Source organism: Leucoraja erinacea, chromosome 26, assembly GCF_028641065.1.
Source record: "Leucoraja erinacea ecotype New England chromosome 26, Leri_hhj_1, whole genome shotgun sequence".
NCBI classification, from domain to species: domain Eukaryota; kingdom Metazoa; phylum Chordata; class Chondrichthyes; order Rajiformes; family Rajidae; genus Leucoraja; species Leucoraja erinaceus.
This window is the reverse complement of record NC_073402.1, coordinates 19,948,700-19,961,366: the sequence shown is the minus strand read 5'-3', so window position 1 is coordinate 19,961,366 and position 12,667 is coordinate 19,948,700. Positions and strand designations below refer to the sequence as shown.

Sequence of the window (12,667 nt, the reverse complement as noted above, 5' to 3'; positions counted from 1 at the left end):
AGTTTAACATCAGTCTACATCAAATGATTAACATCAGTTGATTAAGATGAAGAATTTGCTAGTTGGCAGAACTGGAAACAACTTCTCCTTGCTCAGATCTTGTATCGTTGAGTGTCTGATGTTGAGTGTCTGTCTGTACACTTTCAAAGATAGATACAAAGTGCTGGAGTAACTCAGCGGGTCAGGGAGCACCTCTGGAGAAAAAGGATGCCATTCGGCCCTTCGAGCCTGCACCGCCATTCAATATGATCATGGCTGATCATCCAACTCAGTATCCTGTACCTGCCTTCTCTCCATACCCCCTGATCCCTTTAGCCACAAGGGCCACAACTAACTCCCTCTTAAATATAGCCAATGAACTGGCCTCAATTACCTTCTGTGGCAGAGAATTCCAGAGATTCACCACTCTCTGTGTGAAAAATGTTTTCCTCATCTCGGTCCTAAAAGATTTTCCCCTTATCCTTAAACTGTGACCCCTTGTTCTGGACTTCCCCAACATCGGGAACAATCTTCCTGCATCTAGTCTGTCCAACCCCTTAAGAATTTTGTAAGTTTCTATAAGATCTCCCCTCAATCTTCTAAATTCTAGATGCTGCCTGAGCCATTGAGGTACTCCAGCACTGTCTCTATCCTTGGAATAAACCAGCATCTGCAGTTCTTTGTCTCCAATTATGTTGCAACACAGCTGCTTTAATACACCAGGATGGCTTGCTGGGCATTGCAAGAACTATTAAGAGTCAACCACACTGTTATTTGTTTAGAGCAGCAGGCAGACCAGACAGGGCAATGATGGGCATTCTCCTTCCTAGAAAAACATTAATGAACAAGATGAGATTTTATGGCAGTCTGCTGGTTTCATTCTCATTTACTGAGATAATTTTTCTTAATTTCCAATTAATTTAATTTAAATTCCCTGAATGCCATGATGGAACTTAATTATGCATTACATATAAATATTGATGAGTTCATTATTTTTCTTAAAATAATTACCATCAGAAATAATGAAGGCAATTAATCAGATAAAAATTCTTATTTCCTATTTACTGATTATGGCATTATAGGGCTGGTTATTGTCATATATATCATCAGTGTGTACAGGCAGTTTAGATAATACTTTGGCATTGGGCTTGGCTTTCTTGGTTGAGTGCTTATCCTGGTGTTATAGCCCAGGTACTTTGTGTTTTAACAGTAAATTATCCTTTTTAAAACTTCTTTATGCTGCACCTTTTAATCAAAAGGCAGGCGTTGAAACATTGAGAAAGATAATCTGCTTTTCATCCAGAAAATAAACCTATTGAGCTCTCTCGAAATCATCAAAGAAATATGATCTGCTGCTAAATACATGAAAGGTTTGTGGCGGGCTGTGTGGGTTGTGAAATTATGACAGGTTCCTCTCTGCCAAGTTTCAGAACTTCAAAAGAAATACCGTTTGCTCCCGTGGCCTTGTTTCTCAATCTTCGTTTTAAGTGGGAGCATAGTTGCTCTGGATAGTTTGCTGTGGGATGGAGCCAAGGGTGCTCATCCTAAGGACTGAGCCACGGCTGAGGATTTTTCAATCTGCTCCTTCCATCCTTTTCCAAGTTCCTGGGTCTCTCTGGGATTCACCCTTGGATGTTTGGGCTACGCATGGCTTTGAATGAATTGGAGATCTATGTGTTAGATTTATTGCTGGCCTACAATGCTCTTTCCACTCATCATCTGTCCTTATATCATGTGTGTTTTGTTCATCCTTGCCATACAGATGCCTGCAGACCTGTTATTTTATCCCATAGTTATGGGTGAGTTTACAATCCAAGAACGCTCCATTTATGCTGTTAATTAGCTCTTGGTCATTGTCATCAACATGATGGTTTCTGGTAGAGAAACCAAAATTGATGGTTTCTGGTAGAGAAACCAAAATTCATGCTTTTTTGTGTAACCTTCATGCTGTTTGATTCCAGGGCAGTCCTGATTATTCTGTGTCTCCTGTTTTTTGGGTTCAGTCTTTGAAGCACTTTCTTTGAAGGGACCATGAGGCCATCAGTATTGATTGTCCAACAGCAGTACCTCCTGAGCTGGGGAGGATGTGGTGATGATTGTAGTGCTTGTTAGAGTGGGCTGAAGGGACTTGACACATTGACTTATCCTATCCAGTGATTCAATGACAAGCTAAACTAATTATTTCTTGAAGGCAACATTTACCCAATGAAGACAGTGCTTTGTTTCTGGTTTGTCCTTCCAAAAGCTGCGCCATTGCCTTGCTCTTAGACCTGGACAACACCATCAATTAGCCCCGCCTTCCAGCCAGACCTAGTGCTGTGAACTTTAGTCAGGGTGTCACATAGGAATTTAATGGAAGGAAGAGAACCCATACTGAGGGAAATAGGGGGTGAGGTGACAGGATGCACCAGAGTAGGGGAGGACAGGAATGGAACCAGAGTAGGGGAGGACATGGTAAAGGAAGAGATTCAGGTCAGAAAAGTGAAAGCGGTAGACTTCCAGAAGTTAGTGTGCGAGCGGGGGGGGGAGACGAGGTGGTGGCAATAAACAAGGCCACCAGTGACTGTGTGTGTGAGTGTGAGTGTGTGTGTATGTATGTGTAAGCATCAGTGTCTGTATCTGTGTGCGATGTGCATATCTGTGTCTGAGCGAGTGTGCATGCGTTTGCATGTACAACAGTGTCTGCATATCATGGGGTCGATGTATTTGAGTGAGTGTGCACACGTGTGTGCCGACGTGCAGGCATGTGCATCAGTGTCAGTGCATTTGTGCGAGTGTGCTCGTGTACACAAACCATTGTCCACTCCATGTGACAACTGGTGTGAAATGGCTTCCCCCTGTTTAAGGAAGTCCAGGACCTACATGGTCATGGTCACAGTGGGCAGCTCCACCAGTGACAGACTTGAATGTCACTGTTGCCATTGCCCAAGATGTCAGAGACTTTGCTCCCTGTATTACTCCTGGGTGCGCCCTGCTTGATACTCCTCTCCCTCCCTGCTGAAATCACTTGGTGTCCATGCTCCTGGCTTGTCAGAGATAAGCTGACACAACACGGGATTGATTCAAATCTCAGACCATTGGGGCCGAGGAGCTCAGCTGCTCCCTGCAGAAAAATGATGAGCCAGCAGTGAATATCCCCTCTGAATACCTGTAACAGGAAATAGAGATTACATAGCAGTGCAATATCACAATGTGGGTACCATCTAACTATTATTTAAAGCCAGTGCGTGAACATTTTAAACTTAACAGAACGGGGTGTAATCTAATGAGCAACAGACACCTGCCCACTGACCTGTCATAACCAAGACCATGCCCTGAATCACAAAAGCGCAGCTTCAACTAATCTCGTTAAACAAAGGCACCAGATCTTTTGAATTAATAATGTACGTTCACCTAGTAACACACGAGGAGACATGTGTACACATCCACACAATGAGCCGGAATTGTTTGTGCTTTTTCAATTATCAGCTATTGGAATGATTAAATATTTGCTTCAGGATGCACGGATATCACACCATCAATTAGAGCACCTGATGTAAAGAGCTGCAGATGCACTGTCACCATAGCAAAGTCTTAAAACAGTGCACCGGGTTTGTGTGCACAGACACAGATAATGGAGGAATCAACGACAATAATCTCCCACTGCCAGAGATCTCAAGAAAGAAATGACTTTTCTAATGTAAATAAAAATGAGGGTGAAAAGAAAAAAGATACTTCAATGAGTCTTCCACTACAACAAAACTCACAAGGGATCAACAATGGGTGGCACAGTGAACGAGCTCATAAGGTCATAAGGAATACGAGTGGAATTAGGCTATTCGGCCCATCAAGTCTACTCTTGAAGAGCATTAATGTGGATAAATTACCACGGTACGATGGTATCTAGCCCAGGTTCATAAAGCCATAAGTGTTAGGAGCAGAATTAGGCCATTTGGCCCATCAAGTCTACTCCGCCATTCAATCACGGTTGATCGATCTCCCTCTCCTAACACCATTCACTTGCCTTCTCCCAATTACCTCTGACACCTGTACTAATCAAGAAAGCCCTAACAGCTGCCTCACAGCTCTAGTGATCCAGTTCAATCCTAACCTCTGGGCCCTAAACTCTGTTTGTACAAATCTGTAAGAGGTTTGCACATGTAAGCAGTTTGTGGGCTATAGGTTTCCTCTGGATTCTCGTTTCCTCCCATACCCCAGACACATGCAGCTTGATACATCAAATGGCCACTGTAAATTGACCCTCAAGTGTGGATGAATGGTTGGATGTGGCGAAGTTGGCAGGAATGTGGGGAGGATAGGCTACAGGGCAAATTAATTGGGGTATGTAATTGTTCTACGAGCTGCCATAGAGCTGACAAATCGAATAGCCTCCTTCTATGTTGTAAGGCAACGTGGAAATATAAGCTTGAACTACAAGCTCTGGGGTTCAACTCCCAGGGCTGTGCGGAGTTAACTCATTGAGTAATCACTCCCTCATTTTTCACTCCCTCATTAACAAGACTAAAATGGCCAGGTTGTGAGAGCCATGTGCTAGGAAACAATTCATGACAGAAGTGTGTTTGGACATGAGGTGATGAGAGGAACAAAGGGCTCAGCAATGATTCACAACATAAATATAGTCTGCTTAGAGCCTGTATCTGCTTACTTGGGCAATAACAGTGTTCACATAACCAAGAGGTCCCCCTACTTCAGCTGGTGTTGAGGAGCTGACATTGGAGAGGGTCTAGAGGAGGTTTAGGATCATTATCACAGGAATTTGGGTAACGTATAAGGAGTGTTTGACGGCCCTGGGCCTGTACTCACTGGAGTTTAGAAGAATGAGGAGAGATCTCATTGAAACCTACCGAATAATGGAAAGCCTGGATAGAATGGATGTGGAGAGGACGTTTCAACTAGTGGGAGAGTCTAGGACCAGAGAGCACAGCCCTAGAATAAAAGGATGTACCTTCAGAAAGAGGATTGAGGAAGAATTTATTTATCCAGAGGGTGGTGAATCTGTGGAATTAATTGCCACATATGGCTGTGGAGGCCGTCTTTGGATATTTTTAAAACGGAGAATGACAGGTTCTTGATTAGTAAGGGTGTCAAAGGCTAAAGGGAGAAGACAGGGGAATGGGGTCGAGAGGGAATGATAGATCAGGCATGAATGGACGGCGGAGTAGACTCGATGGGCTGAATGACGTAACTCTGCTCCTATGACATGAACACAAACTTATGAAAGAATAAGGTCATATTTCCTGACCTTTCTATTGTACACCTTCCCCGTAACATCCTTCTCTGAGCTATAAAAGTTATTTTGCTTGTGCATAGGTTAATTGGTTTCAAAAAGCTGAACAATAATAGCCGTCTGGATCATGCCCAGAGCAATATCTAAGTCATTGTCACCAGATCAGCTTGCGATGAATTTCCACTGGAATAAAATCAGCTGCTAGTCATTTACAAATGAGCCAAAATCAATCTCGTTTCTGGCACTGAATGAGCACAGGTGAGGTTTCTGGGCATACCAGACACAACTCGCGTGAGACTGAGGCACCACTGTAAATTAGAATCCACACATATCGCACACATCCCAAGAGATGCTGGTGAAAAGAACGGCCACGTTGCTCCGATACAAACAACACAAACATAAGCAAATGTGTTGATAATCAGGCTGAACAGAGGCAGCAAAACTTTTCTTGACATCACCTTTTATAATTTCGGCCTCAAATGAAGACACCACATCATTCACTGATGACTTTAAATTTAACTGTTACATTTATGAATGCCTCATTTTCACTCTCACCTCCTACCCCTCATAAGAAGAGGCAGATAATATTTTTTTTTAAACAGGTGCTGGAAATCTGAAGTAAACATGCAGAAAATAACAGAAAAAAATCACCGTGGCAGCCAGCATCTGTGGAAAGAGTTATCATTTGATGAAGGGTGATGGACCCAAAACATTGACTGTTTCCCTTTCCACAGATACTGACTGACCTGCTGGGTTTTTCCAGCATTTTCTGATTTTTATGCAAGAGAAATGATCAACAGCTCCAGACTTCACCTGATTTTACAGAAGGTATTAACGTATTGTGGTCCATTAATGATTTAACCATCACCCACTTCACACTCTAGATCTGAGAAGTGATTGGATTAGCAGTGAAATAGTACCGAGTATTTTTAAAGTAATTAGATGCTTCAGAAGGTGACTGACGACCAACGCCACTGTTAAACAGCTCTCCCTTTGGGCACTGAATTGCATCAATGTGTCATCCATTTTGTAATCAATATTTATTGAAAGAACTCACTGATATTTTTTTTAATTGATTGGAATACATAAATGTCACAAGAGTGGAAATTTATCTCCAAAAGAGCTTGTTCCAAATATGTTTTTTTCCCTTATGCCAATTGATAAACATCCCACAACACGAAAGAATTAAGATTTAAATGCTGTCACATAATGCAGCTAGAATTTTCTTCAGCCATAAATGACAAGATGATGAAATTGCCATCTGTTTTAAATCTGCTTCCAAAAAAAGGTTGAATTCACAAGCACTGGTGATGTCGTCCTAAATTAAGCTGGTTAACATCAGAGCAGTCAATAATAGTTTCTTGTTATATCCCACTTGAAAGAGGCGCCCATTTTTGTAACGTGTGTAAAGGTTTACGCCCTAATATTTCAACATAAACCAGGAAACCTAAAATATGCCAGTTTATCTTGACTTGCGTGCAGTTTCTAACAGGCATACGACAGTGCCTTCTTTAAGCTGTGTTGCCATAGATGGAAACTTGGAAGCAGGGGCACTTTTTATGGCAATAGCGATGCCGTAGTTAAAGTGAAGGTTTAAATTCTATTGGCAGACGCCAGGAAAAAATAAGCTTCAGATCTCTGTTTTGGAGTAACAAAGAAAGTGAATTATTTTATAGAATCACAGAATCGCAGACATTTCCTGTGCAGAATTAGGCCATTCGACCTTGTAAAGGCCACGATGGACAGGAGGAACACACATTGGAATGTAACAGTATGGGAAATGTGAGCTGCTAAAATTTCTGCTTAACTATGTTTTCAAATATTTAATTGGACACATTTTTAGCGTCTATATTTGCCCACTTGGTGGAAATGAATGTACTTTTGCGATGCTGTTTTGCTGAATGGCTCAGTGGCGCAGCTGGATCGATCCTGACCTCGGGTGAGGGAGAGATAGATCAGCCATGATTGAATGGCATAGTAGAGTTGATGGGCCGAATGGCCTGATTCTACTCCTATTCCTAATGACATGACTAAATGTTATACCCTTTACCTTTATCTGTACACGGTGGACAGCTTGATTGTAATCACATACAGGCTTTTCACTGACTGGATAGCACACGACAAAAAAGGATAGCAAATGTTCTTCTCCAAAACCAATATCTTCAGGTGAGATGGGAAAGATTTAATAGGAAACTGAAGGGGCAACGTTGTCCATGCAACGGGTGGTGGGGATATGGACTGAGCTGCCGAAGGAGGTAGTTGAGGCAGGTACCATAATACAATTTTAAGAACACTCAGACATGTACATGGGTAGTAAAGTTTTTGGGCCAAATGTAGGCAGTGGGACTCGTGTTGATGGGCATCTTGGAGCAAGATGGGCTGAAGCGGCAGTTTCTGTGCTGTATGACCCTATCTTCAATCGAATTCAGCATCTATAAAACAACTTTTCTTTAGCAATTGTTTCTTCTAAAAACTATCATGATACTAGGATAGAAAAAAAAGGTGTGGATACTTCTGCTTACTGTATACATTCAATCAAATGTTTTAATGGATTATTCTCTCAGGTGCAGACATACTGTCGCCTAGGCTCTCCAATCAATAAAGAAGATTTAAGCGGTGCTATCTGTAGTGTATTTGTAAAACCATGTTTAATGTCTTGAATATAAATCATAGATATCTTTACTAATATTGACGTTCACCCTAGTGTTTTGAATTAGAGGGCACCAAAGATATAAGAAGCTAAATGTTAGACTTCCTGACTGTGTGGAATCAGTTAGCCTGATGAAAAAAACTGCAGTGTTTTATTGACGTTTAAATATAAAGCTACTGCTACTGTACTTTGAATGCAATTTTTCATCCTGGTGTGAATCTATACAACAGTTTGGAAAGTTTTTATTGAGTGCACATATATTTAGTGCTCATATATTTAGTGCTTGCAGTGTTGATAACATTCCTTTTAACAATACAATACAATTTTATTTGTCATTTGAACCTCATTGAGGTCCAAATGAAATGTCGTTTCTGCAGTCATACATACAAAAAGAAAAAGAACCAAGACACAACACAATTTACACAGACATCCATCACAGCGCATCTCCTCCTCACTGTGATGGAAGGCAAAAAACGTATCTGATGAACAGGATTTCTGTAATCTATGTCAAAAATGCTTAAGATTCTTAATGACGTGAATAAGAAATGTGATACGTTATTGGAAGTGATCATAGAGTCATAGATCATCTTTATTTTAGCTCCTTACATATTGTTAATTGTAAATACTGGGCTTCAACCCCTATTGAGAAATAAACAGAGCCTAACACTCAAAGTGAAGCCAATTTAGTGTATCCTTATGTTCATACTCCACACATTTTCTTCTCAATTACAATAAAGCTTCACAAAGAAATACGTCACCAAAATGAACGTGGAAATTCATCAGCAGAGTTGCTGCCTCACAGCGCCAGAGATACCGATTCGATCCCGACTACGGGTGCTGCTGTACAGAGTTTGTAAGTTCTCCGCGTGACCATGTGTGAGTTTCCTCCTCCATTCCAAAGATGTGCAGGTTTATAGGTTAATTGGCTTCTGTAAACTGTCCCTGGTGTGTAGGATAGAACTAGTGTACAGGTGATTGTTGGTCGGTGAGGACTTGGTGGGCCAAAGGGATTGTTTCTACACTGTAGCTCTAAAATGTTAAATAAAACTTTCAGCTAATAGGCCAAAGAACTGAGCAGGTTTTTGACAGCAGGGAGGAAGTAGAAAAATGCAAAGATCCAGTCCAGGTTGTACAAGGCATGGTTGGATCATTCGGGTCCCTTCCCTACAATTTCAGGAAGAAGAATTCACCATCATCTGGTCTTTGCTTTCTTAGAGCAAAACCTTTGATGGTCTAAAGATGGCGTTGAAACAGTGTCAAGCCAGGACTGCCTTAAACTGGTGACTCTTACGAAGAAATCACTGATCTCAGCAACATAGCATCCCAGGGGCTTTGATGAGAATCTAGAAATCAATTTGCGAGAAGCATGCTTTGGTGATGGCTACACTGGGGAAAGTGCTGAAAAGCTGAGAAAGCTATGGAGGTGGAAAAATGGGTTTTGAAGTAGACTATAGAGTTCAGTTTGGGGCCATGAAGCGTACTGACAAGCTGGGAAGAAGCTGAGCAGCTGGATGTCATTACGACTGAGAGACAAATACTGTAAATGCTAGTGCGAGCCAAGGTTGCTGGCTGTAGCCTCTCCTCTACACAAAGTTAACCTGGTTCATTTGGTGGTATTTTGCCTCCGAGTCAAAAGTTTGACAGTCTGGATCCCATTACAGATTACATACAGTCCAATTTGATATGTTTGTTCAGAAGCTCAGCATTGATGGAGATGCCATTTATTAGATGTAAAGGACCAGTGTGTCCACTCAAATGGATTCAACCAGGTCCATGGCACGTCAAAATGTTGTCCTGTCCAGGGCAATCATTCCACGGCAGAGTTCCTGGTCCCAAAATCGTCCCCAAATCCCCATCAATAATACAGATTTGATTATTCATTTGTTTGCTGAATGTGGGATCTTCATCGAACATAGATAAATGCAGAAGATAGGCACAAAGCACTGGACTAACTCAGCAGGCTACGCAATGTCCCTGGAGAAAAAGTTTAGGGTCAAAACCAACCATCAGTCTGCAGACCACATAGACAGCACCCAGTCTGAAGAAGGGTTCCAACCCAAAACATCACCCATACGTTTTCTCCAGGAATGCAGTCTGACTTGCTGAGTTACTCCAGCACTTTGTGTCTATCATCAGTATAAACCAGCATCTGCAGTTCCTTTCTACACATAGAAAAGTACAGCACAGCAACAGACCCTTCAGCCCACGATGTCTGTGCCAAACAGGGTGCCACGATAAACTAAATCTCATTCTCTGTCCCTGATCTTCCTATCAACACTGTTTCTGCAACTGCACTACAATGGCCTGAATTTGCCCATATCCTTGTCTTCACAATCACTAAATATACTGGGTTAGTGATAAGGTGCAACAAAAAAACTTGTTCTTAACGAAGTGGAAATCAATATACTGAAGATGTCGGAAACCTAAAACCAAAACAGAAAATGTTGGAGATACCCAGGAGATCAGGCAGCGTTGTGGAAAGAGGGAGGGTGAGCTAATGTCTCAGGTCAAAGTTCCTTCATCAGAATTGGCGAAAAATCTTTGACCTGAAACATGCAATGTGTTTGCTTCCCACAGCTGCTGTCTGACCTTTAGTTTAGTTTGGAGATACAGCATGAAAACGGGTTATTCAGCCCACCGAGTCCATACCAACCATGGATCACCCGTACACTAGTTCTGTATTATCCCACTTTCATATCCCACACACAAGGGGCAATATACAGAAGCTAATTAAACCACAAACCAGGTATTTGGAATGTGGGAGGAAACCCATGCAGTCACAGGCAGAAGGTGCAAACTCCACACAGACAGCACCCAAGATCAGGATCAAACTCTCCGGCACTGTGTGACAGCAGTTCTACTGCTGCACCAATCAGTTGAGTGTTTCCAATATTTGTGTAATTATATCAATATTTAAGATTTTCAATAATGGCAATCTCACTGGCAAGCCCAAATGGTGCATTGTTAATACTCATAAATACATATTTTCCAAAAATAGTGGACAGAAACAAAGAGCAAACGTGCCTAAACTTCCCTTCCCTTGCCATCCCTAGTGACACAATGACAACTGAAATGTCTGTTAGCCCCATATAAGCTGAGATCTACACAGCCCGGCCCCCATAGACTCTATGACTCAGTTCAATGTCCAGACGCTGTACTTAATCATTCTAGTGTTTCAATAAGATGCCTGTTGCCCGGGCAAATTACTTCCCAGAAAACATGACAAAGAGCTTACGTGATTAAGTTCTTCCAAAATAAAAAATTAAAAAACTAATGAAACACAGGCCAAATAAATGCCTTACTGTTCTATCATGCCCTTCCATAAATGATAGTGATGGTTGCTTGTGAGCAATGCATTTAATCTCACTGTTTATAAACCACACCCAAAGATTTTTCACAGGCAATATTGATATTAACATAATTCTTTGATAGCACAATAAAATCTGAAATCACAGCTGTGTGTACAGTAGTGGGTGACTGAGATCAGAGCATTTTCTGAAGGCTGAGTTAATGATTTTATGCATGTTCAAAAAGTGCTTTCATTGATTTAACGTTATCACTCTCAGCTAGAAGGATACATCGTCCATCGATCCCAGCTGACGAGATAGAGTTTAGGGAAAAGCGCCAATTCTAATCAACCAGGTACAGATTTAGCGCCACAGTCCATCTGCAAAACCACTTCTTGAAGAAACAAGTTCTTGAAGAAACAGCCCTTGGATCACTCTCTCAACACAATGAGTTTTGTCAGCACAACTTCTACACAAAGAGCAACGATTCTGCGGGAACAGTCAATGCGTTCCATATAACTGGTTCGCGATGATTTGGCTGACAGCCATGAATAAAATTCATTAAAATGTTTACTGATCCACAACTCATTCACACAAGCTTGAGAATATCACACGAGGAAGACAGCACTACAAAACACACCAATAAAAACAATGTGTCAAATTCCTAACTGTATTGGTACAAATGATGCAGCGCGGACTACAGTTCTATTTTTGAGCAGAAATTCAATCAACTCGAGTCAGTTTTCTGCACTACAATCATCAGTCTTGTCCAAATATAAAGTAAATTGCGAGTTGTTTTTTTTTTTTTAAAAGGGAATAAACGGCAAAGTCGAGGTTTCCAGACAGTTGTCTGCAGGCTGCTTGTGGAATAAAGAGTCAGATTCTGGCAGATCCTACCTTAACAAACAACTCTATCAAAGGATCCTTGTGTCCGTCCACTCCATTCAGTGGGGTTGAGTGAGCCATGTTGAAGCAACTTCGAGTTCTCTTCAATAGTCTGCTGCCTCTGACTTTCTGCCCAAGTTTGCAATCTTGCTCCTTTTTTCCCTCCCTCTGTCTCGATTCAGAGCAACTGCAGCGAGCTACACTCCGGTAATAAAGAGATTCGCTTTTGCGTTTCTGAGCCTGTTCAGTGTTGTTCAGAATCTGTCTGTCTTTAGTAATTTGACTCTCTCTCTCTTTCTTTCTCTCCCTCCCTCCCTCTCTCTCCCCCTTTCCCCTCCTCCTTAGTTCAGATGCTTTCTTTAGCCACGTCCTGGGAAACTGGGTGGTGAAGTCTAGCGCTGTGCAGTTTCCTTTGCTCACTCTACATGGTCATTGTGTAAGCACTAACTCGCTAGAGGGAGGGAAAAAAAACCCAGCTGGAATATTTAAAGCTGGTGATGTCATGCGGTACAGGGCAGGCCTGTGGAGAGACAGCGTCAAAGCACAAAGCATGAGCAGTTAACAAATCAGATAGAGCTGGACCAAAAAGCATGTGTGAGTCTGGGCTGCTCCTAAACTTATCCGTTGTAATTCCTCTTC

The 12,667-nt window shown here is 41.8% G+C and overlaps 1 protein-coding gene across 1 annotated transcript in view; it reads right to left on the bottom strand.

Annotated features, from left to right (window-relative positions):
- clic4 (chloride intracellular channel 4) overlaps nucleotides 1–12,404 on the bottom strand; it is a 103,428-nt gene extending 91,024 nt beyond the window's left edge. Inside the window, exon 1 of the mRNA XM_055656318.1 lies at nucleotides 12,041–12,404. Coding sequence (XP_055512293.1) covers nucleotides 12,041–12,109 — 69 coding nt within the window. The 5' untranslated portion in view covers nucleotides 12,110–12,404. The remainder of the gene's footprint in view (nucleotides 1–12,040) is intronic.
- Nucleotides 12,405–12,667: the final 263 nt, after the last annotated feature.